Source organism: Manis javanica, chromosome 5 (assembly GCF_040802235.1).
Source record: "Manis javanica isolate MJ-LG chromosome 5, MJ_LKY, whole genome shotgun sequence".
Lineage (NCBI taxonomy): Eukaryota > Metazoa > Chordata > Mammalia > Pholidota > Manidae > Manis > Manis javanica.
The window spans coordinates 102,195,072-102,217,671 of NC_133160.1; the positions used below are offsets into that span (position 1 = coordinate 102,195,072).

The 22,600-nt window shown below is 35.8% G+C and overlaps 1 protein-coding gene across 5 annotated transcripts in view; it reads right to left on the reverse strand.

The window, feature by feature from the left end:
• Positions 1-12: 12 nt before the first annotated feature.
• The window catches only part of NUDT9 (nudix hydrolase 9), a 57,507-nt gene continuing 34,919 nt past the window's right edge, over positions 13-22,600 (reverse strand). For all 5 annotated transcript variants that reach the window (XM_017654505.3, XM_017654503.3, XM_017654506.3 and 2 more), the window contains 4 exons: positions 20,003-20,114; positions 18,179-18,325; positions 9,944-10,028; positions 13-3,062 (listed from right to left, as the gene is read on the reverse strand). In XM_017654505.3, the coding sequence (XP_017509994.3) occupies positions 2,884-3,062; positions 9,944-10,028; positions 18,179-18,325; positions 20,003-20,114 (523 nt within the window). In that variant the 3' untranslated portion in view covers positions 13-2,883. The remainder of the gene's footprint in view (positions 3,063-9,943; positions 10,029-18,178; positions 18,326-20,002; positions 20,115-22,600) is intronic.

The window sequence follows — 22,600 nt, forward strand, 5'->3', positions numbered from 1 at the left end:
AAGATGCCTTCATATAATAAATATAACCTGTATTGTTTATTGTGGCAGAAATAATTTTCTCACTACTATGTCAGAAGTTACATACAGTTAGTAAAATCTCCAAATATCTTTAGAATACCATTGTACACTTAAAAATATCTAAGGCTATTAAGCTTAATTACCTTAGATTGCATTCATATTGGTAAACTAATAGTATGATGAAAGCAGCTGTAAACAAAAACAAATTAATTACAAATATTACTTCAAAGGATGTATCCTAAATTGGCTTACTAAAACTTCACAAATAGATTAGAAAATAATACTAACTACGATAAGTCTTTATGCTGAAAGCATTTACCCTCTAAAAGTGACTAGAATTTTCAAGTGCCTTCTTTGACTACCAAATATTTAGATTTTAGGTAGTTACATCCTTGGTATATAAATTTAGCATATAATTCTTTTTGAGCTTGAAATACTTTCAAAACTCAAAACAGCTGCTAGCAAGGCAAACACTGATTGTAGCCATTTATACTCAGGTTAAGACACTACCAAATAAATGTCTTTGGCACAAAATTATGCACACAGTTCAACAAAGCTAGGCAAATTAGATTGCCCTTAAATTTCAGGTCATAAACCATAACTGTACTAAGGATAACATTAGTTCTGCTTACATTATATAATCTTCCAAAGTGCATAGAGTAAATCATAAAAATGTCATAACATTAGTAGAGAATACAGTAGACACAGAACAGGTTTTGGAACCAGGCAGACCAGTATTCACGTCCCAGCTCTGTCCCTTGCTGTAAAACCTTGGGGCAACCTTTCTAAATAACATTTTTATCTGTGAAATGGGAATAATACCAGCTAACTGCACAGGAATGTTGTGAGGATTAAGTGATATAATGTAAATAGTCAATAAATAGTATCTATCATTGTTGTTTATTTTACTAAACATCCCTAAAAAAATAAAAATATCCTTTATATCTAAAATACAAGGAAAGCAGATATGAAGGCAGCACCAACTAGTGATACAGAAGTAGATATGCCTCCAGAAATGTCTTAAATTAAAATTTTAATTTGTTTTTTCCATTATAGATGGTGCCTGATACTTACAATAGTTATCAGAAGATTATCTACTTCTATCCTACCTATAGTTTTTAGTTTATCATTTTGCATACTTGGTAAATGTTCCAATGAAAACTCCAAAATGCCATGAAGAATTTATGATCTATAGACCATCTTCTGTACTCATTCCTTAAATAAAACTGTAATGTAACCTAGTATCTTTTCTAATGTCACTTTAAGTATATCAAAACTATCAAACGTAAGTAAATGTCATTTCTCAGGAAATTGCTCAAACTTTCTTAAGAGCTTTTGTAAAGCAGTTTCAATTTTAGACAATTCTATTCAATATCAGGGTAAAGCAATTTTTTCCTACCAAACAGCAGAAGTAGAATCAGACTCTTTCATTCTGGGAGAAGGTCATTCTACCCCTCACTTGATAAGTCGATCATCCTTGTCAAGCACGGGACCCTTATTTCATGCCCAGGGACTAGGATTTGATGGCTTTTACAAAATGAATACCACACATAAATTTTATAACTCTTCCAGAGGGGTTTGAGGCAGCATCCTGAAATCAAACATTCTCACATTTCTTAGCAAAACTTATAGTCATACTAAGGGGAAAAAGCCTCCTGTCAGTTCAGTTCAGGTTTACCACCAAAGGAATTTTGACAATAAATCAGAAAAAAAAAAAAGAAAAAAACTTTTGATTTACCTTAACCCTAATTCCATGAGCTAAAAGGTGACCCTAATATCTTTTTTTTTTAAGTATTTGAAGAAAACATCCTCTTTATCTCCTAAACCTCCTTTTCTTCATCTGTAGTACAACTGGGATGAATCATGACAGCCCTTATTACCTCTGGCTTGACAGGAGTTAATATCATGGCACTTTCTCAATGGATATCTTAGCCAGAAGGTGATAAACATGTTCACTGAGGCAAGACAGTATTATTTTCTTTTCTCTGCTTCCAAGAGCACCTAGAACACCAACTCTTTCCTATCCTCTGAGAATTATAATGTTAACAGCAGATCCCTCAAAAACCTATTTCAATTCTTACCATTCCCTTCCTAGCAAAAAATCCCAGACTTCCCTGTCTCTGTTTCATTTCAATTCCTTTTTGAACATCTATTTTTAATTCATTTGTGACATTTATAGTTACAGTAGCATAAAATAAATACATCAATTTAAATTACTAATTTCCTGGACACATTTTTTAATTCAGAATTTGTAAAAATAAGAACATGTGCTGTTATTCATTGATCTTGATCTTTATTGATTAAAAGAGGATTCGAATTTCTTCATAAAACTGATGACTCTAAAGTCAAGAACATATAAGGTTTCCATGTCTTAAATCAGTTTCAACAACATCGTACGAAGCAAGTATTTTAAAGATAAGTCAGGAATGCTGGCATTCCTCTCAGAGGAGCTTCAGGAGGCAAGAACATCCTCAGACCTCAAAGATCAATGGGAAAAACAAACAAAACAAACAAAACAAGAACTAGCTGGAAAGCAGAAATTATGTCTGATCAGAAATTTATCTTTATTCACATTGTAATTCTTCAAAGAGCATCAGGTGTTTAAATTGGGTTTAAGCCATGCTTAAATAGAATACATACAAAATATGATTGTTTATATTTCTTTTGACTGGAAAGCAGCAAATTGTGTGTTTCACTTCACCATATTTATTAATATTCTGATGCCAAACCTTCTAAATGCAAATTGTTCTGAAAATGAATAAAATAATCCCTGCCCCCTCCCCCGTGCCCCGCACCATAGCTTTTGACACTTTTCTTTTCAGACATTCCCCTTAGTGGGCTTTTGGCTTACATGAAGATTGCAAACTATAATCCACGGCAGTCAGTTTCGGAATCCCCACTCCAGTGTGCATCTCGTTTCTCTGCCACAAGTTTGATGAATTGAGAATGGCTGGCATAAAGCTTAAGTTCATCACTGATATCCACCCATTTCACTTTTCCAGCATCATCTCCAGCTTCTAGGGTAAGTTTATCCATTACCTCACCTGTTACCAAAGAAAAAACATCACCAAGAAAAAGTAATTACTTCATTCACTTATTTTACAACGTAACTCTGTATCTTCAAATATCCTTATGAAAAATAATCCTAAATCATAATTCTATTAGGAGGCCAAGTGAATTAAAAGCTAGAATATTCCAAATTTTCCAAATGCCCAAGTTTTAACCAATTTCCAATACTTTAGAGCACCAGTAAGAAAGTTTTTCTAAAAATTAAAATGATTAGCCATAAAAAAATTCTGATTAAACAAGCATGAAACCTTACATCAAAATAAATTCCATAGGAATTAGAAATTTAAATTTGAAAAAAATGAAACAAAACAATTACTGCTGACTGTTAAGGTAAATGGACTTTTTTAACCATGTCTCTAAGCAAACCAGAAACCATAAGAGGAAGTATTTGTAGTTATATTTATAAATATATAAAACATTTATTAAATGTATTTCTATCTATATATGTAAATAAAGTTATTAAAATATATCAAAAAATTAAAAATAATGTGCTCAGTGTTGTTGGCAATGTAAATGGCATATTTCTGTATGCCAATTTGGCAATGTTTATCAAGAGCTTTTAAAAAGTTTCCAAACTCATTCTATGAGGCCAGCATCACTCTAATAAACAAAACCAGACAAAGAGACACTACAAAAAAAGAAAATCATAGACCAATATCCCTGATGATTATAGATGCAAAAATCCTCAAGAAAATGTTAGCAAACCAAATAAAAAAATACATCAAAAATATAATTCATCATGACCAAGTGGGATTTATTCCAGGGATGGAAGAATGGAACAATATTCATAAAAAACAATGTGATACATTACATCAACAAAAGGATAAACACTATATTATCATCTCAATAGATGCTTAAAGAGCATATGACAAACTTCAACATCCATTTATTTGTTGATGAAATCTTAACAAAATGGATATGGAGGGTTTGTACCTCAACATAATAAAGGCCTTATATGACTAACATCATACTTAACAGCAAAAAGCTGAAAGCTTTTCCTCTAAGATCAGGAACAAGATAGGATGCCCACTCTCGCCACTTTTATCCAACATAGTACTGGAAGTCCTAGCCACAGCAATCAGACAAAAAACAAAGGAAAAAGGCATCCAAATGGTAAGGAAAAGGCAAAACAGTAACTATTTGCAGATGACATGATATTATATATAGAAAACCCTCAAGACACAAACAAAAAAGTTTAGAACTAATAACTGGATTCGGCAACACTGCAGGATACAAAATCAATATACGAAGATGTATGTCATTCCTATATGTGAACAATGAAATAGCAGAAAGAGAAACCAGGAAAGCAATTTCAATTACAAATGCATCAAAAAGAACAATACCTAAGAATAAACCTAACCAAGGAAGTGAAAGATCTGTACTCTGAAAACTATGACACTGATGATAGAAATTGAAGACATGAATAAATGGAAACCTATCCCATGTTCATGGACAGGAAGAATTAATATTGTCAAAATAACCATCCTGCCCAAAGCAATTTACAGATTAAATGCAATCCCAATCAAAATACCAATGCATTTTTTAAACTGAAGTTATCATTGATATACAATCTTATATTGGTTTCAAATATAGAACACAGTGGTTCAACAGTTACCCATATTATTAAATCCTCACCCCAACACGTGCAGTTACCATCTGGTAACATAGGAAGATGTTATAGAATCTATGGCTATACTCTCTATGCTGTACTACCATTCCTGTGTCTAACTTACATTATGATTGAGAACTTTTGTACATTTTTATCCCCCAAGCCCTCCCCACCCACGCATCCCAATCCATTCCCCATGGGAACCAATCATTTCTCAGTGTCTATGAGTCTACTGCTATGATTTTGTTTTGCTTATTTTTAGATTTCCACATGTAAGTGAAATCATATGATACTTATGTTTTTCCACCTGGCTTATATCACTTAGCATAATACCCTCTAGGTCCATCCATGTTGTTGCAAATGGCAGGATTTCTTTCCTTTTTATGCATGAATAACATTCCATTTTGTATATGTACCACATCTTCTTTATCCATTCATTTATTGATGGACACTTTGGATGCTTCCATAATCAGGATATTGTAAATAATGTGGCAATAAACATAGGGGTGCATATATCTTTTTGAATCAGGGATTTTGTTTTCCTTGGGTAAATTTCTAGAAGTGGAATTACTAGGTCCTATGGAATTTCTATTTTTATTTTTTTAGTTTTTTGAGCAAACTCCATACTGCTTTCCACAGTGGCTGCACCAACTGACATTCCCACCAACACGATAGGAGGGTTCCTTTTTTCACATCCTCAGCAACACTTGTTATTTTTTATCTTTTGATAGTGGCCAAAAGACACCTCCCAATTGGTGGGAGATGATATCTCAGTGTGATTTTGATTTGCATTTCTCTGATGATTAGTGACATGGAGCATCTTTTCATTTGCCTGTTGGCCATATGTATTTTTTCTTTGGAAAAATGTCTGTCTGGGTGCTCCACCATTTTTTAAATCTGATTATTTGATTTTTTGATGTTGAGGTGTATGAGTTTTTTATATATATTGGACATTAACTCCTTATTGGATAAATTGTTTACAAATATATTCTCCCATGGTGTAGGTTTCCTTTTTATTCTGTTGATGGTGTCCTTTGCTGTACAGAGATTTTTTTAGTTTGATATAGTCCCACTTGTGCATTTTTTACTTTGTTTCCCTTTCCTAAGGAGATGTGTCCAGGAATTTCTCAGACTTTTGCTTATGTTATCTTCTAAGAGTTTTAAGGTTTCATGACTTACATTTAGGTCTTTAATCCATTTCGAATTTACGTTTGTGTATGGATTTAATAATCCAGTTTCATTCTCTTGAATGTAGCTGTCCAGTTCTCCCAACACAAGTTATTGAAGAGGTTGTATTTCCCCATTGTATATTCATGGCTCCTTTGTCATATATTAATTGACCATATATGTGTAGGTTTATATTCACGCTCTGTCCCACTGATCTATGAGTCTGTTCTTGTGCCAGTGTCATTTTTCAATGGGCTAAGGCTAATAATCCCAAAATTCGTATGGAACCACAAAAGACCCTGAAAAGTCAAAGCAATCTTGAGAAGAAGAACAAAGCTAGGGGTATGACACTCCCTGACTTCAAGCTATACTACGAAGCTACAGTAATCAGAACAGTATGGTACTGCATAAGAACAGACCCATAGATCAATGGAACAGAATAGAGAGCCCATAAATAAACCAATGCATATGTGGTCAGTTAATATACTATAGTGGAACCATAAATATGCAATGGGAAAAATACAGTCTTTTCAATAAATGGTGTTGGGAAAACTGGACAGCTATATGCAGGAGAATAAAAATGGATTACTGTTTAACAACATACACAAAAGTAAACTCAAAATGGATTAAAGACCTAAAACATGAAACCATAAAACTCTTAAATAGGCAAAAATTTCTTGAATATGAGCAGGAGCAATCTTTTTCTGGACCCATCTCACTGGGCAACAGAAACAAAATAAAAAATGAATACATAGGACGACATCAAACTAAAATGCTTCTGTACAGCTAGGGATACCATCAACAGATAATGGGGCAACCTATAGTATGGGAGAATATATTCATAAATGATTTATCCAATAAGGGGTTAACATCCAAATTATATAAAGAACCTATATGACAACACCAAAAAAACAAATAGCCTGATTAAAAAATGAGCAGAGCACCTGAAAAGACATTTTTCCAAAGAAGACATACAGATGGTCGATAGGCACATAAAAGATGCTCCACATCACTAATCATAAGAGAAATACAAATCAAAACTGCAATGAGATATCACCTCCCACCAGTTAGGAAATGTCTTTTGTCCACTATCCAAAAGACAAGAAACAACTGCTGGCGAGAATGTAGAGAAAATGGAACCCTCCTAACACTGTTGGTGAGAATGTCAGTTGGTGCAGCCACTGTGGAAAGCAGTATGGAGGTTACTCAAAAAAATAAAAATAGAAATACCATATGACCCAGTAATTCCACTTCTAGGAATTTACCCAAGAAAACAAAATCCCTGATTAGAAAAGATATATGCACCCCTACATTTACTGCCACATTATTTACAATAGCCAAGATATGGAAGCAACTTAAGTGTCTTAGATGAATGGATAAAGAAGACGTGGTTCATATACACAATGGAGTATTATTCAGCCATGAAAAAAGAAAGAAATCCTACCATTTGCAACAACATGGATGGACCTAAAGGGTATTATGTTAAATGAAATAAGCTTGGTGGAGACAGACAAATACCATATGATTTCACTTATATGTGGAATATAAAAACAAAACAAATAGCAGTAGACTCATAGACACTGAGAAATGACTGGTGGTTACCATGGGGGGATGGAGCTGGGGGAGGGGATAAAAAGGCACAAAAATTCTCAATCATAATAAAAGTGGGACATAGGGGTGGTAGAAAAGCATGGAGAATATAGTCAATGATTCTGTCTGTAACATCTTCCTACGTTGTCAAATAGTAACTGCACTAGTTGGAGTGAGGATTTAATAATATGGGTAAACTGTTGAACCACTGTTGTATAGTTGAATATAAGATTGTACACAGACTATACTTCAATTTAAAAAATTGTTGCAGTTTGCATAGATACTGAGAAGTGTTTGCTAGTTACCATAGGGATGGATCTGCAGTGGGTGGGTGGAGATGGTGAGGGGGACAAAAAAGCACAAAAATCTCAACCATAAGTTGGTCACAGGGATGAAAGTGCTGCATGGAGAATATAGCCAATGACTCTGTAATATATTTCATGTTGACAGATATTAACTGCACTAGTTGGGGTAAGGATTTAATAATATGGGTAGCTGTTGAACCACTGTGTTGTATACTTGAAACCAATATGATTGTATATCAACTATATTTAATTTTTAAAAGATTAACTGACTAATTTCTGGAAATGAATCTATAGACTGGAAACTGATCTATATACTAGCTTGAGAAATAAAATCTCCTGGAGATCCAGTCTTAGGGTGGCAGGTGGGATGAGGGGGTGTCACATTTTCATGAGTTTTACTTCCAGGAATGCTATCAGGTTCTCAGGGTGAAGACTGGACAAAAATCCCCACTTGCTTACAGCAGGAGAGAAGAAAATAACCATTATGAAATACACCCAAAGCATTCAGCTCAAGAAAAGCACTTTACCAAGGCCTAACCAACCAGAGGGAAGGGAAATACCCAACTCCAGAGCGAGGGTGTAGGGGAGAAGCTGAGGAGCAGCTGTGAAGGTCACAGCCCAGGGGTGCAAGCTCACAGAAGACTGAGACCTAAGCACAGGAGAACCAGGCCCCACAGCTCACCAGCACACCAAGAGGGCTCCTGCAGAATCACAGGGGAACCAGACCAAAAGACCTCCACAGCGGGGAACTACTTAAAGTCTCCAGGGAAACCCAAAGACAACAGATGAGACAAAAACAAGGACCCTGAAGGAAATTCTAGCCTCTGACATGTACAACTGCAGCAAATACTAAGCACAGCCTATCTCCCAGTCAGATAAACATAAAACCTCACACTAAAGGCCTATCTGCCTCAGTTCCTTTTACTGGATGCATCATGTCCAGCTTTCAAAAAACACTGTAAGGCAAGATAAAAGGCAAAAGCACAGTCTTAGGAGACAAAGGAGGCACCAAAATCAGACTCAGACATGGCAGAGATTTTGGTTTCTCAGATAAGAAACTTTTTAAGTTTAAAGAGAGATTGGATGGCCAAAAGCAGTGATTTGAACAACTCATCAACTATTTAATCAACCTCTGGAGGATCAGTCATTGTTTCTAATCCCCAAAATAAATAGTGAACAAATTTATGAGTACTTAAGTGCTACAGACCTGCTTCTAAGTTACATTTGCATATTCTTCCCTCTAAAATATTTATCCTAAGTTCTCAATACCAGGATGAACTCTTCTAATTCTTTGATTAGAGTAGTTGTATACAAGTAGTAGAAATGGTGCTGGAATGTGGTCCCAAAGTTCAACAAGCAAAACACAGACTGTAAAAGTGACAGATCTTCTAGTTCCAGTCCATTTTATGAATGAAAAACTGAGTACAAGAAAACAAGTGATTTGCACATGGTTGCACAGCCCAGAAGAGAGCCATGAGCAGAACATTCAGCTCTCATAGGCTACCCTCAGTTCGTTATGCTACAGATGAGAACAAAGTATTTAAAAACACCATCCAATTTGACAATAAAATATTTCAAAAGAAGCCATCAAACGTATAAAGATCTTAATTAATTTTAAGATCACAAATTTCCCTTCACTTTTTTAAATAACAGATTTGATTCCACCCCACCTTCCAAACTTTTAAATCCATGGACCAGTAAAAGCATTCATTTAAAATTTTTTCAATGCTTAGAATAATTTTGGTGTTGTTTTGTGTTGTACTAACACATACTTATTATAAAATTATTTCTAACAGTACAACAGATATACATCCCATTCGCCTTATCAGGCTATACTTTCTACCTAGATCTCCAGTGGCTTTTGTTTTTGTTTCACACAAATGGACTCATACAATACAAACAATTTGACAGTTTTATGGCACAAAATTTTATTCTATAAATTCAACTTCAGTCTTATGTGTTACAAATGGATCAAAGGAAATTAGGTCCTGGCAACATTTTTAAGACTTTGTTTTATGTATTCTTTTAATATCAACAATTTTGGTTTCATATCAATATAATCCTATAATCAGTAGTTGATTGGCTTAAGATGCTAAAAAAGTCCAAATTTCGTTATGCCCTAGTGGGCTATCTGACTAATACTGACCCACAATGCAGTCATTTTAGTAAGGACAAGTAAAATTACCTGTTTCATCATGGTAGTTCACAGCTTCTGTCTCTATCCATGCATTATCGGTGTTTCGAGGATCATCAACATATCCCTTGTATATCTATTTTTAAAAGAAGACAGACAACAAAAGTGTAGAGTGAAACAGCAGTAGGTAGAGGAGAATCATGTTACCCTCATAAGAATCAGAAGTGTAAATATCCTGTTTCAAAACAATGTGTATATAATTCACATTATTTACCTGTACATTTAAAATTGGCTACGATGGTAAATTATACATTACATGTTTTTTACCAAATAAAAAAAGGGTCACACTAAAATTGTCAGGAGGCAATTAGCAGAAGTGTTTTTGGGGATCAAAGAATTGCAATTCAGGGAACACAGATTTGGGCAGTAAGCCACCAGGGATCAAAAGTCATGGGTTTTTAAAGACAGAAAGGGAATATTTGTATATGTTGTTTACAAAGAATTTTGACGCTAGCTGGCAGCAGAAAGCTAATCTTCGCTAAACATAACCGGTTGCTAAGGCTATCACTAAGCAAAACCCTTTACCAGGAAGGTGCAGGTGTTCAGGCTGAGTCCTTGGAGTATCTGTGGTTTGACCAAGTTCAAAAGTTCATGATTCCACCTGGTCTGGATGTACATACGCCCACATCTTATTGGTTTCCCAGCTCCATTAAATTTCATTATTTTTATTAGAAAGTATTATTGATATACACTCTTATAAAGGTATCACATACATGAAAAAAACAATGTGGTTACTACAGCCCCAGATACCCCATTGCAGTCACTGCCCATCAGCGTAGTAATATGCCACAGATACACTATTTGCCTTCTCTGTCTTCCCCATGATCCCCCACACATCATGAGTGCCAATCATAATACACCTCAATCCCCTTCTCCCTCCCTCCCGACCCGCCCTCCCTTTGGTAACCACCAGTCCCTCCTTGGAGTCTGTGAGTCTGTTGCTCTTTTGTTCCTTCAGTTTTGTTTCGTTCTTATGCTCCACAAATGAGGGAAATCATTTGGTACTTGTCTTTCTCTGCCTGGCTTATTTCACTGAGCATAATATCATCCAGCTCCATCCATGTTGTTGCAAATGGTAGGATTTGTTTCTTTCTTATGCCTAAGTAGTATTCCATTGTGTATATGTACCTCATCTTCTTTATCCATTCATCTATGGATGAACACTTAGGTTGCTTCCATATCTTGGCTATTGTAAATACTGCTGCAATAAACAGGGGTACATATGTCTTTTTGAATCTGAGAACTTGTTTTCTTTGGGTAAGTTCCAAGGAGTGGAATTCCCAGGTCAAATGCTATTTCTATTTTTAGTTTTTTGAGGAAACTTCATATTTCTTCCCACAATGGTTGAACTAGTTTACATTCCCACCAGCAGTGTAGGAGGGTTCCCCTTTCTCCGCATCTCACCAGCATTTGTTTTCTTAGTATTTTCGATATGCGACATCGTAACTGGTGTGAGATGGTATCTCCTTGTGGTTTTTATTTGCATTTCCCTGGTAATTAGTGATGTGGAGCATCTTTTCATGTGCCCGTTGGCCATCTGAATTTCTTCTTTGGAGAATTGTCTGTTCATACCCTCCACCCAATTTTTTAATCAGGTTATTTGCTTTTTGCATGTTGAGGCTTGTGAGTTCTTTATATATTTTGGATGTTAACCCCTTGTTGGATATGTCGCTTACAAATATATTCTCCGATACTGTCGGATACCTTTTTGTTCTGAGTGTTTCATGACTTACATTCAGGTCTTTGATCCATATTGAATGTACTTTTGTGTATGGAGTCACACAACAATCCAGTTTTCATTCTCTTGCATGTAGCTGTCCAGTTTTGCCAACACCTGTTGTTGAAGAGGCTGTCATTTCCCCATTGTATGTCCATGGCTCCTTCATCATATATTAATTGACCATACATACTTGGGTTTATATCTGGTCTCTCTAGTCTGTTCCACTGGTTTATGGATCTGTTCTTGTGCCAGTACCAAATTGTCTTGTTTACTGTGGCTTTGTAGTAGAGCTTAAAGTCAGGGAGTGTAATCCCCCCAGCTTTATTCTTCCTTCTCAGGATTACTTTAGCTATTTGGGGTCTTTGTGGTTCCATATGAATTTCAGAACTATTTGCTATAGTTCATTGAAGAATGCTGTTGCTATTTTGATAGGGATTGCATTGAATCTGTAGATTGCTTTAGGCAGGATGGCCATTTTGAAAATATTAATTCTTCCTATCCATAAGCATGGGATGTATTTCTATTTATTGGTATTTTCTTTAATTTCTCTCATGAGGGTCTTGTAGTTTTCAGAGTATAGGTCTTTCACTTCCTTGGTTAGGTTTATTCCTAGGTATTTTATTCTTTTTGATGCAATTGTGAATGGAATTGTTTTCCTGATTTCTCTTTCTATTAGTTCATCTTTAGTGTATAGGAATGGAACAGATTTCTGTGTATTAATTTTGTACCCTGCAACTTTGCTGAATTCAGATATTAAATCTAGTAGTTTTGGAGTGGATTCTTTAGGGTTTTTTATGTACAATACCATGTCTTCTGCAAACAGTGACAGTTTAACTTCTTCTTTACCAATCTGCGTGCCTTTTATTTCTTTGCATTGTCTGATTGCCATGGTGAGGACCTCCAGAACTATGTTGAATAAAAGTGGAGAGAGTGGGCATCCTTGTCTTATTCCTGATCTTAAAGGAATGGGTTTCAGCTTCTTGCTGTTAAGTATGATGTTGGCTTTGGGTTTGTCATATATGGCCTTTATTATGTTGAGATACCCTCTGTACCCATTTTGTTGAGAGTTTTTATCATGAATGGATGTCGAATTTTGTCGAATGCTTTTTCAGCATCTATGGAGATAATCATGTGGTTTTTGTCCTTCTTTTTGTTGATGTGTGTATGATGTTGATGGATTTTCTAATATTGTACCATCCTTGCATCCCTGGAATAAATCCTTCTTGATCATGATGGATGATCTTTATTTTTTTATTTATTTATTTTTTGTAATTTTTTTTGTATCATAAATATACAATTACATGAGCAACATTTTGGTCACTAGGTTTCCCCCATTATCAAGTCTTCACCACCTACCCCATTACAGTCACTGTCCATCAGCATAGTAAGATGCTATGGAGTCACTACTTATCTTCTCTGTGCTATACTGCCTTCCCCATGACCCCCCTAAATTATGTGTGCTGATTATAATGCCCCTTATTCCCCTTATCCCTCCCTTCCCACCCACCCTCCCCAGTCCCTTTCCCTTTGGTAACTGTTAGTCCATTCTTGGGTTATGTGAGTCTGCTGCTGTTTTGTTCCTTCACTTTTTGCTTTGTTCTTATACTCCACAGATGAGTGAAATCATTTGATAGTGAAATCATTTGATACTTGTCTTTCTCCACCTGGCTTATTTCACTTATACCCTCTAGCTCCATCCATGTTGTTGCAAATGGTAGGATTTGTTTTCTTCTTATAGCTGAATAATATTCCATTGTGTATATATACCACATTTTCTTAATCCATTCATCTACTGCTGGACACTTAGGTTACTTCCATTTCTTGGCTATTGTAAATATTGCTGCAATAAACATAGGTGTGCATATGTCTTTTTGCAACTGGGCTCCTGCATTCTTAAATTCCTATGATCCTTTTGATGTATTTTTTAATACAGTTTGCTAATATTTTGTTAAATATTTTTGCATCCATGTTCATCAGGGATATTGGTCTGTATTTGTCTTTTGTTGTGATATCTTTGCCTGGTTTTGGTATTAGGGTGATGCTGGCCTCATAGAATAAGTTTGAAAGTATTTTCACCTCTTCTACTTTTTGGAAAACTTTAAGGAAAATGGGTATTAGGTCTTCACTAAATGTCTGATAAAATTCAGTGGGGAAGCCATCTGGTCCAGGCATTTTGTTCGTAGGTAGTTTTTTCATTACCAATTCAATTTTGTTGCTAGTAATTGGTCTGTTCAGACTTTTAGTTTCTTTCTGGGTTAGCCTTGGAAGGTTGTATTTTTCTAGAAAGTTGTGCATTTCTTCTAGGTTATCCAGTTTGCTAGCATATAATTTTTCATAGTATTATCTCATAATTCTTTGTATTTCTATGGTGTCCATAGTGATTTTTCATTTCTCATTTCTGATTCTGTTTATGTGTGTAGACCCTCTTTTTTTCTTGATAAGTCTGACTATGGGTTTATCTATTTTGTTTATTTTCTTGAAGAACCAGCTCCTGCTTTCATTGATTTTTTTCTATTATGTTATTCATCGTGATTTTATTTATTTATGCTCTAATCTTTATTATGACCCTCCTACTACTGACTTTGGGCCTCATTTGTTCTTTGTTTTCTAGTTTCGTTAATTGTAAGTTTAGACTGTTCATATGGGATTGTTGTTCTTTCCTGAGGTAGGCCTGTATTACAAAATATTTCCCTCTTAGCATGGCCTTTGCTGCATCCCACAGATTTTGCAGTGTTGAATTATTGTTATCATTTGTCTCCAAATATTGTTTGATCTCTCTTTTTATTTGGTCATTGATCCATTGGTTATTTAGGAGCATGCTGTTAAGCCACAATGTGTTTATGGGACTTTTCATTTTCTTTGCTTAATTTACTTCTAGTTTCATACCTTTGTGGTCTGAGAAACTGGTTGATACAATTTCAATCTGTTTTAATTTACTGAGGCTCTTTTTCTGGCCTAGTATATGATCTATTCTTGAAAATGCTCCATGTGCACTTGAGAATGTGTATCTGCTATTTTTGGGTGTAGAGTTCTGTAGATGTCTGTTAGGTCCATCTGTTCTAATGTGTTGTTCAGTGCCTCTGTTTCCTTACTTATTTTCTCTCTGGTTGATCTGTCCTTCAGAGTGAGTGGAGTGTTGAAGTCTCCTAGAATGAATGCATTGCATTCCATTACCCCTTTTAATTCTGTTAGTATTTGTTTCGCATACGTATATGCTCCTGTGTTGGGTGCATAGATATTTATAATGGTTATATCCTCTTGTTGGATTGACCCCTTTATCATTATGTAATGTCCTTCTTTGTCTCTTGTGGCCTTCTTTTAAAGTCTCTTTTGTCTGATACTAGTATTGCAACACCTGTTTTTTTCTCCCTATTAGTTGCATGAAATATCTTTTTTCCATCCCTTTACTTTTAGTCTGTGCATGTCTTTATATTTGAAGTGAGTCTCTTGTAGGCAGCATATAGATGGGTCTTGTTTTTTTAATCCATTCAGTGACTCTATGTCTTTTGATTGGTGCATTCAGACCATTTACATTTAGGGTGATTATTGATAGGTATGTAGTTATTGCCATTGCAGGCTTAAGATTTGTGGTTACCAATGGTTCAAGGGTAACTTCCTTACTATCTAAGAGTCTAACTTAACTCACATAGTATGCTATTACAAACACAATCTGAAGGTTCTTTTTGGTTTTTCCCTCCTTTTCTTCCTCCTCTGTTCTTTATATATTAGGTATCATATTCTGTACTCTTTGTCTATCCTTTTTTATTACCTCTGATGACAGCTATTATCCTTAGGAACTTCCATCTATAGCAGTCCCTCCAAAATGCACTGTAGAGATGGTTTCTTGGACGTAAATTCTCTCAGCTTTTGCTTATCTAGAAATTGTTTAATCCCTCCTTCAAATTTAAATGATAATCTTCCTGGATAGAGTATTCTCGGTTTGAGGCCCTTCTGCTTCATTGCATTAAATACATTATGCCACTCCCTTCTGGCCTGTAAGGTTTCTGCTGAGAAGTCTGATGATAGCCTGATAAGTTTTCCATTGAATGTGATCTTTTCTCCCTCTGGCTGCTTTTACTCATCTGTCCTTATCCTTGATCTTTGCCATTTTAGTTATTATATATCTTGGTGTTGTCCTCCTTGGCTCCCCTTGTGTTGGGAGGTCTGTGCACCTCCATGGCCTGAGAGACTATCTTCTTCCACAGATTGGGGATGTTTTCGGCAATTACTTCCTCAAAGACACTTTCTATCCCTTTTTCTCTCTCTTCTTCTTCTGGTACCCCTATAATATGAATATTGTTCCATTTGGATTGGTGACACAGTTCTCTCAGTGTTCTTTCATTCCTAGAGATCCTTTTTTCTCTCTGTGCCTCAGCTTCTTTGTATTCCTCTTCTCTAATTTCTATTTCATTTATCATCTCCTCCACCATATCTAATCTGCTTTTAAAACACTCCATTGTGTTCTTCAACAATTAGATCCCATCCTAAATTCATTCCTGAGTTCTTGAATATTTTTCTGTACCTGCAGTAGCATGTTTATGATTTTTATTTTGAAATCTCTTTCACGAAGATTGATTAGTTCAGTTTCCTAGTGTTGTTGAGTTTTTGCTTTGAACCAGCTTCCTTTGATATTTCACATTTGTATATGGCACCCGCTAGTGTCCAGAAGCTCTACTCTCTGGAGCTGCTCAGCCCCTGAAGCAATGTCAGGGGTAGCAGGAGAGTGGTGCTGGTGCCTGGGGAAAGGAAAGAGCTGTTTCCTGCTTCCCAGCTGCTATGCCTGTCTCAACTGCCAGAACACACACAGGTGTAAGCCTTAATGCTTTGCATTTGGAGCTGCTGTAGGTGGGACTTCCTTCTGGCTGGCCTGATGCCAGGGCAGCGTTTGCTGGTTTGGGAGCCAGGTGCCAGGAGGAAGATGCAGCAGGCTGTGTATCACAGAGGGGGGCCTTGAAGCTGTGCAGCCAGCCAGGGGGATGGAGCACCTGAAGATTGTGAAAGTTTCCAACCTGCTGGGAAGAGTGCTCCCAAACAATTTTGTCTACCTGTCCTTTCTCCTGAGCAGTAAGTTCTGTGCAATCCTTGCCCCTTTAGCAGCCCTCTCGCTTTTAGGAAGTCTCTCAGACTGCCCGCCCAAATCAGCCGGATATGGATCCCAGTTTTTCACAAGCAGCTGGAATCTCAGTCTCTCCAGGTATTCTGCCTGTCTTAGCTTTCCAGCCCCACTGCTCACCAGAGCACCATGCAATGTAGGTCCATGCTCCCAGAGCAGATTTCCAGGGCTAGGTGTTCTGCAGCTCCAGGCCTCCACTCCCTCTCTGCTCCATTTCTCTTCCTCCCACCGGTGAGCTGGGGTTGGGGAAGGGCTTGGGCCCCACTGGGTCATGGCTTTGGTATATTACCCTGTTCTGTAAGGCCTGCTCTTTTCTCCAGGTGTATGCAGTCTTGTGTAGCCTTCTTTCCTGTTGCTCTTTCAGGATTAGTTGTACTAATTATATTTTCATATTATATGTGGTTTTAAGAGGAGGTCTCTGTCTCACCTCTCACACCCCCATCTTTAATCCCCTCTCCCAGCTCCATTTTAAAATGCCTATACATAAGGGGCTCATTTTATTAACACCTTTTATAAAAAGAAATATAAATATCAGAACCTTTTATGTAGCATTCCATATGCTTGTCTTAAATTTCCCAGGGAACAATAATCAAGAACCATATAAGTAATTTAGGCTATATGATTTTCTAAGGCTCTATAATTTTAAGAATGTTTCTGTTTTAATAATTTCTGTGATTATCATTTCAGACATACAAAGATTTCTTTTAGTTATAAAAAGGGGTTCTATAAATCAAGTTAGTAAGATATTTAATATTTAAGCTATCAATATTTGAAAAGATTTGGATCTAGCCCTCTTACACAAATGTGATCCAAAAAAAATGGATGGCACATAAATAATTAAGAAATCCTAATTCTAGAAAGAAAAAAAGCAATCCAAACAAAGGCCAACAAAAAAGAAAGTCTGTCCTTTTCCTTATTACTAGTGCACATACACCTTATAAGGTGATTTTTTTAAATCACAAAGGATATGTAGACAAAACAGATATGAGACATAAATGGTAATCAACCAGAAAAATTCTGAATAACATAACTTAAAATGTAAATATCCTTTCAAAAGAGATGAATTCAGGCAAATGTTTTTTTTAAAGGTTTTCTGTTGGATGTATGAGTTCAGTATCACATCAGCTCACACCTGAATAAAAACTAAAAGGAAAAAATGTATCATAATAAATGATGTAACTGACCTAAAACTTTAAGGGCTATAAAACTTTAAGTAGAAATCTACTTTCAATGAAAATATCCTACAATTTAAGTTGTTTTTATGAATATGTATTTCAAATATACCAGTATTACACTTTATTCAGAGAATGATCTACCAGATTTCCAGGAGAATTTTAAGTAATTTTCACTAATCCATAGTATTAAGTCCTTGCTAGGAACTACCAGTTCTTACCACTAGATGCTCCTGGCTGAAGAGTCTGTGCAACTGCTCCTCTAATTCTCTCTTTTCAGCACTGGATTTCTGTAAGGAGTTGAGAGCTTCCTCACCAAATTCTCTTTTCAGTGTGTCACTAATCTTCTCTCCTGGATCCACCATCCCCTACAAGTCACATTTTTGCATTAAAAAAAGTAATAAGCTTTAATCCATTCAACAAATATTTGCTTAGTGATGCAGTGGATATTCATTGTTTTGTCTGCCCATAACCATGATCCCCATTCCTCTGTGAAATATTCTCTAAACCATCTGTTTCTGTACAAGCAGCTTACCAGGGTATCTCATATATTTGACCACAGTGATTGGCACAAGGTTAGCCTATGGTAAACTGAGTCAATCAGACTCCTTTCCTGGTATATTCCAAACTCAAGCTAAGGATGGAAAGCCTGGAGGCAGGAAGGATTACGCACATGGATACTTTCTCATTTTTCATTCCATTCAAGCCACACTGACCTCCTCAGTGTTCCTAGAACATGCATGCCAGATATCCCGCCTTAGGATTACTTTTGCACCTGCTATTATTTCTGTCTGAGATGCTTTTCCTCAGATAGCCACATAATTCACTCATTCATCTCCTTCAGATCTTTACTTAACTGTTACCTTCTCAGGAGACCCCTAACCACCCTACCTAAAACTGCAAACTCTCAAACACTTACTTGTCCCCTTCCCTGCTTTAGTTTTTTCTTAACATTTACATCTTCTAACATACAACTTATTTATCTTATATAATCTGTCTCCCTCACTGGATGTGAGCACCAAGAGGACAGGGATATTTGTTTATGTTGCTCTGTTGTATCCTCAGTGTCTAAAAAATTGGCTGACAAAAATTTTAAAAAGGCAGATACTCAAAGTATGTTGATTATATGAATGATTCTCAAAATGATATCAATGACAACAGCTCCCTGACTGGTCAGCATTTCAAATGACAATAAAAATATAAAATCCTCTGATGGAATCATTATTGTGTTTCACACTCTGCATGAGTGAAGTTTGACTATTTGGCTCATAAGCCTTTACCACAGTCAGCTGAGACCTTTATTTACATTCTACTTTTATACTACAGAGAAAAAACATTCTTGAAGATTGTAGTATGTATATTAAGAATCATCTTCTCATCAAACTATCTCCATTTCACAATATGGTGTAAGACATAAAACCTCTGCCACACACATACACATTTTACAAAGAGACTTAAAATGTACCACTGTTAACAACTCAACAAAAGTACATTCTTACTGATGATATTAGAGAAAAATTTTAAACTATAAGGAACAGTAAATAATAAAAGTTATCTTTTTTATTATGGCTAAGTTACCAGAATTTAACAAAAAAATGCTAAAAATCTTAGCTAAGACTTAGAGTAGGAGTTGAGTTCTGATATGGGACCCAACATTAAGGAGTACTAACTTTATGCCATTATAAAGCACACTATATGCTCTCTCTAGTAATCCTGTGAAGTAGATATGATTATCTTTATTTTAAAGATGAGAGTCTGAACTCCCTATCACTCAACTCACAAAGTGGAAAGGCCAGGACACAAGCTTCATGTGCTTTCCCAGGGGCTTAAGAATGAGACCCAGATCCTAACAGCCTTCGACTGTCCTGAACATGTGACTGGCAGGACACAGTCATTGCAACGACGGGAACGCGAGCATCACCATCTGAGGTGGGGAAGGATGAAGGAGACCCAGAGCAGAAGAGATCCATGCATGACCACCCTGTAATAAACAAAGCATCTAAAAAGAAGTTAAGACATTCATTTGGGTTTTTTTTAATGCTTACCCCGGGGATTGCCCATTCTCCACAGTCTTTCCTTTTTATGGCAACAAACTGTAAGATGTTTTTTCCAGAAATGCGGTGGGGGACTTTATTTCCACATCTATCCCTTTTCCACCTGTTAATAGTAATGAAAGATCACAAAAATTTAGAACAAAGACTAAGATTCTATCTCAAGCTTGAGACAAAGTTACAAAGATCTATTTCTCTTTATAACAGAATATATAAATGTACCTCAAATCGGATAGTTTTACCAAAGAAAGTTAGTTTGAATTAGAAATATTCTATACTTAGCAACTGTTACCAGCCATGACAAATGTGTACTTTTCATGAAAGATTCTCTATAATGAAAATTCAAGATGTAAATAGTTTTTCCTATTTAAAGTACTATCAAAAAAAGTAAGCTTAAAAGCAGAAAAGAATTTAAAAGAAGGGTTGTAAAAGTTAAAAGAAAAAAAGAGACCAAGGACCCTTTTTAAGAATTACAGGTAGTGTAAAAGACCTGGTAATATTTGCTTTTAACAGCTCATCTGTCTTATCAGAAAAGCAGATCATATGATAAAGGCTCAACTGATCTCAAAAGTAGTAGTGCTTCTCGGTCCTTACATCACTTTGATTAAAACAAAAAAAGTCACACTCTATCCTTTAATTTTTTTAGTTTGAATTGATTCCATGTGGTTTTTTAAAAAGTACCAAGACAATGTTACTGCACTTTTTCCAATCATTGCCTCTTTTCCAAGACGTTCATACATCTACCCTTCCCCTTCCTATCATCATATCCACCTCTCCTTGCCCAATTTTAAGAATTGTTCTAATACTACATAGATGTGAAATTCCTCAATAAAATATAAGCAAACAAATTCAAAAATACATCAAAAGGATCATGCACCATGACCAAGTGGGATTTATTCAGGGATACAAGGATGGTACCATATTCATAAATCAGTCAATGTCATACACATTAACAAAAAGCACAAAAACCACATGATCATCTCAATAGATACTGAAAAAGCATTTGAAAAAACTCAACAACCATTCATGATAAAGACCCAACAAAATGAGTATAGAGGGTATGTGGCTTAACATAGTAAAGGCCATACATGACAAACCCACAGCTAATGTACTTAATGGTGAAAAGCCAAAAGCTTTTCCTTTAAGATCAGGAATAAGACAAGGATGTCCACTCTCACCACTCTTAATCAACATAGTACTGGAGGTCCTAGCCATGGCAATCAGACATCACAAATAAATAAAAGGCATCTAAATTGATAAGGAAGAAGTTAAACTGCACTATTTGCAGATGACATGATATTATATATAGAAAACCCTAAAGACTCCACCAAGAACTATTAGAACTAATAAATAACTGGATTCAGCAAAGTTGCAGGATACAAAATCAATACACAGAAATCTGTTGCATTCCTATATACTAACACTGAACTAAGCAGAATGAGAAATCAGAAAAAGAATTCCATTTACAATTGCATCAAAAAGAATATAATGCCTAGGAATAAACCTAACCAAGAAGACGAAAGACCTGTACTCTGAAAACTGTAAGACTCTGACAAGAGAAATTAAAGAAAACACAAATAAATGGAAATCTATCCCATGCTCATGGATAGGAAGAATCAGTATTGTCAAAATGGCCATCCTGAACATAGCAATTTACAGATTCAATGCAATCTCTATCAAAATACCAATGATATTTTTCAGTGAACTAGAGCAAATAATCCTAAAATTCATATGGAACCACAAAAGAGCACAAATAGCCAAAGTAATCCTGAGAAGGAAGAACAAAGCAGGGGGTATTATACTTCCTGACCTCAGGCCTCTACTACAGAAAAGCTACAGTAATCAAAACTGTATGGTACTAACACAAGATCAGACCCATAAATCAATGGAACAGAATAGAGAGCCCAGATATAAACCCACACATATTTGGTCAATTAATATATGATAAAGGAGCCAAGAATATACAATAGGGAAAAGACAATCTCTTTAATAACTGGGGTTCTGAAACTGAACAGCTACATGCAAGAGAATGAAACTGGCCTACTGTCTAATTCCATACATAAAAGTAAACTCAAAATGGATCAAAGACCTAAATGTAAAACATGAAGCCATAAAACCCTTAGAAGAAAACATACACAAAAATCTCTTGAAAATAAGCATGAGTAATTTTTGCAATTGCACACATCTCCTTGGGCATGGGAAACAATAAATGAACAAATGGGACCACATCAAATTCAAAAACTTCTGTACAGAAAAGGACACCATCAACAGAACAAAAAGGTAACCTACACCATGGGAGAATATATTCATAAGTGATTTATTCAATAAGGACTTAACATCCAACATATATAAAGAACTCATATGCTTCAATAACAAAAAATCAAATAACCTGTTTAAAAATGGGTGGAGGATCTGAACAGACATTTTGCCAAAGAAGAAACACAGGTGACTAATTGGCACATGAAAAGATGCTCCACATCACTAATCATCAGGGACATGCAAATCAAAACCACAATGAGATATCACTTCACACCAGTTACAATGAACACTATCAAAAAGACAAGAAATAACAAAGTGTTGGTGAGGCTGTAG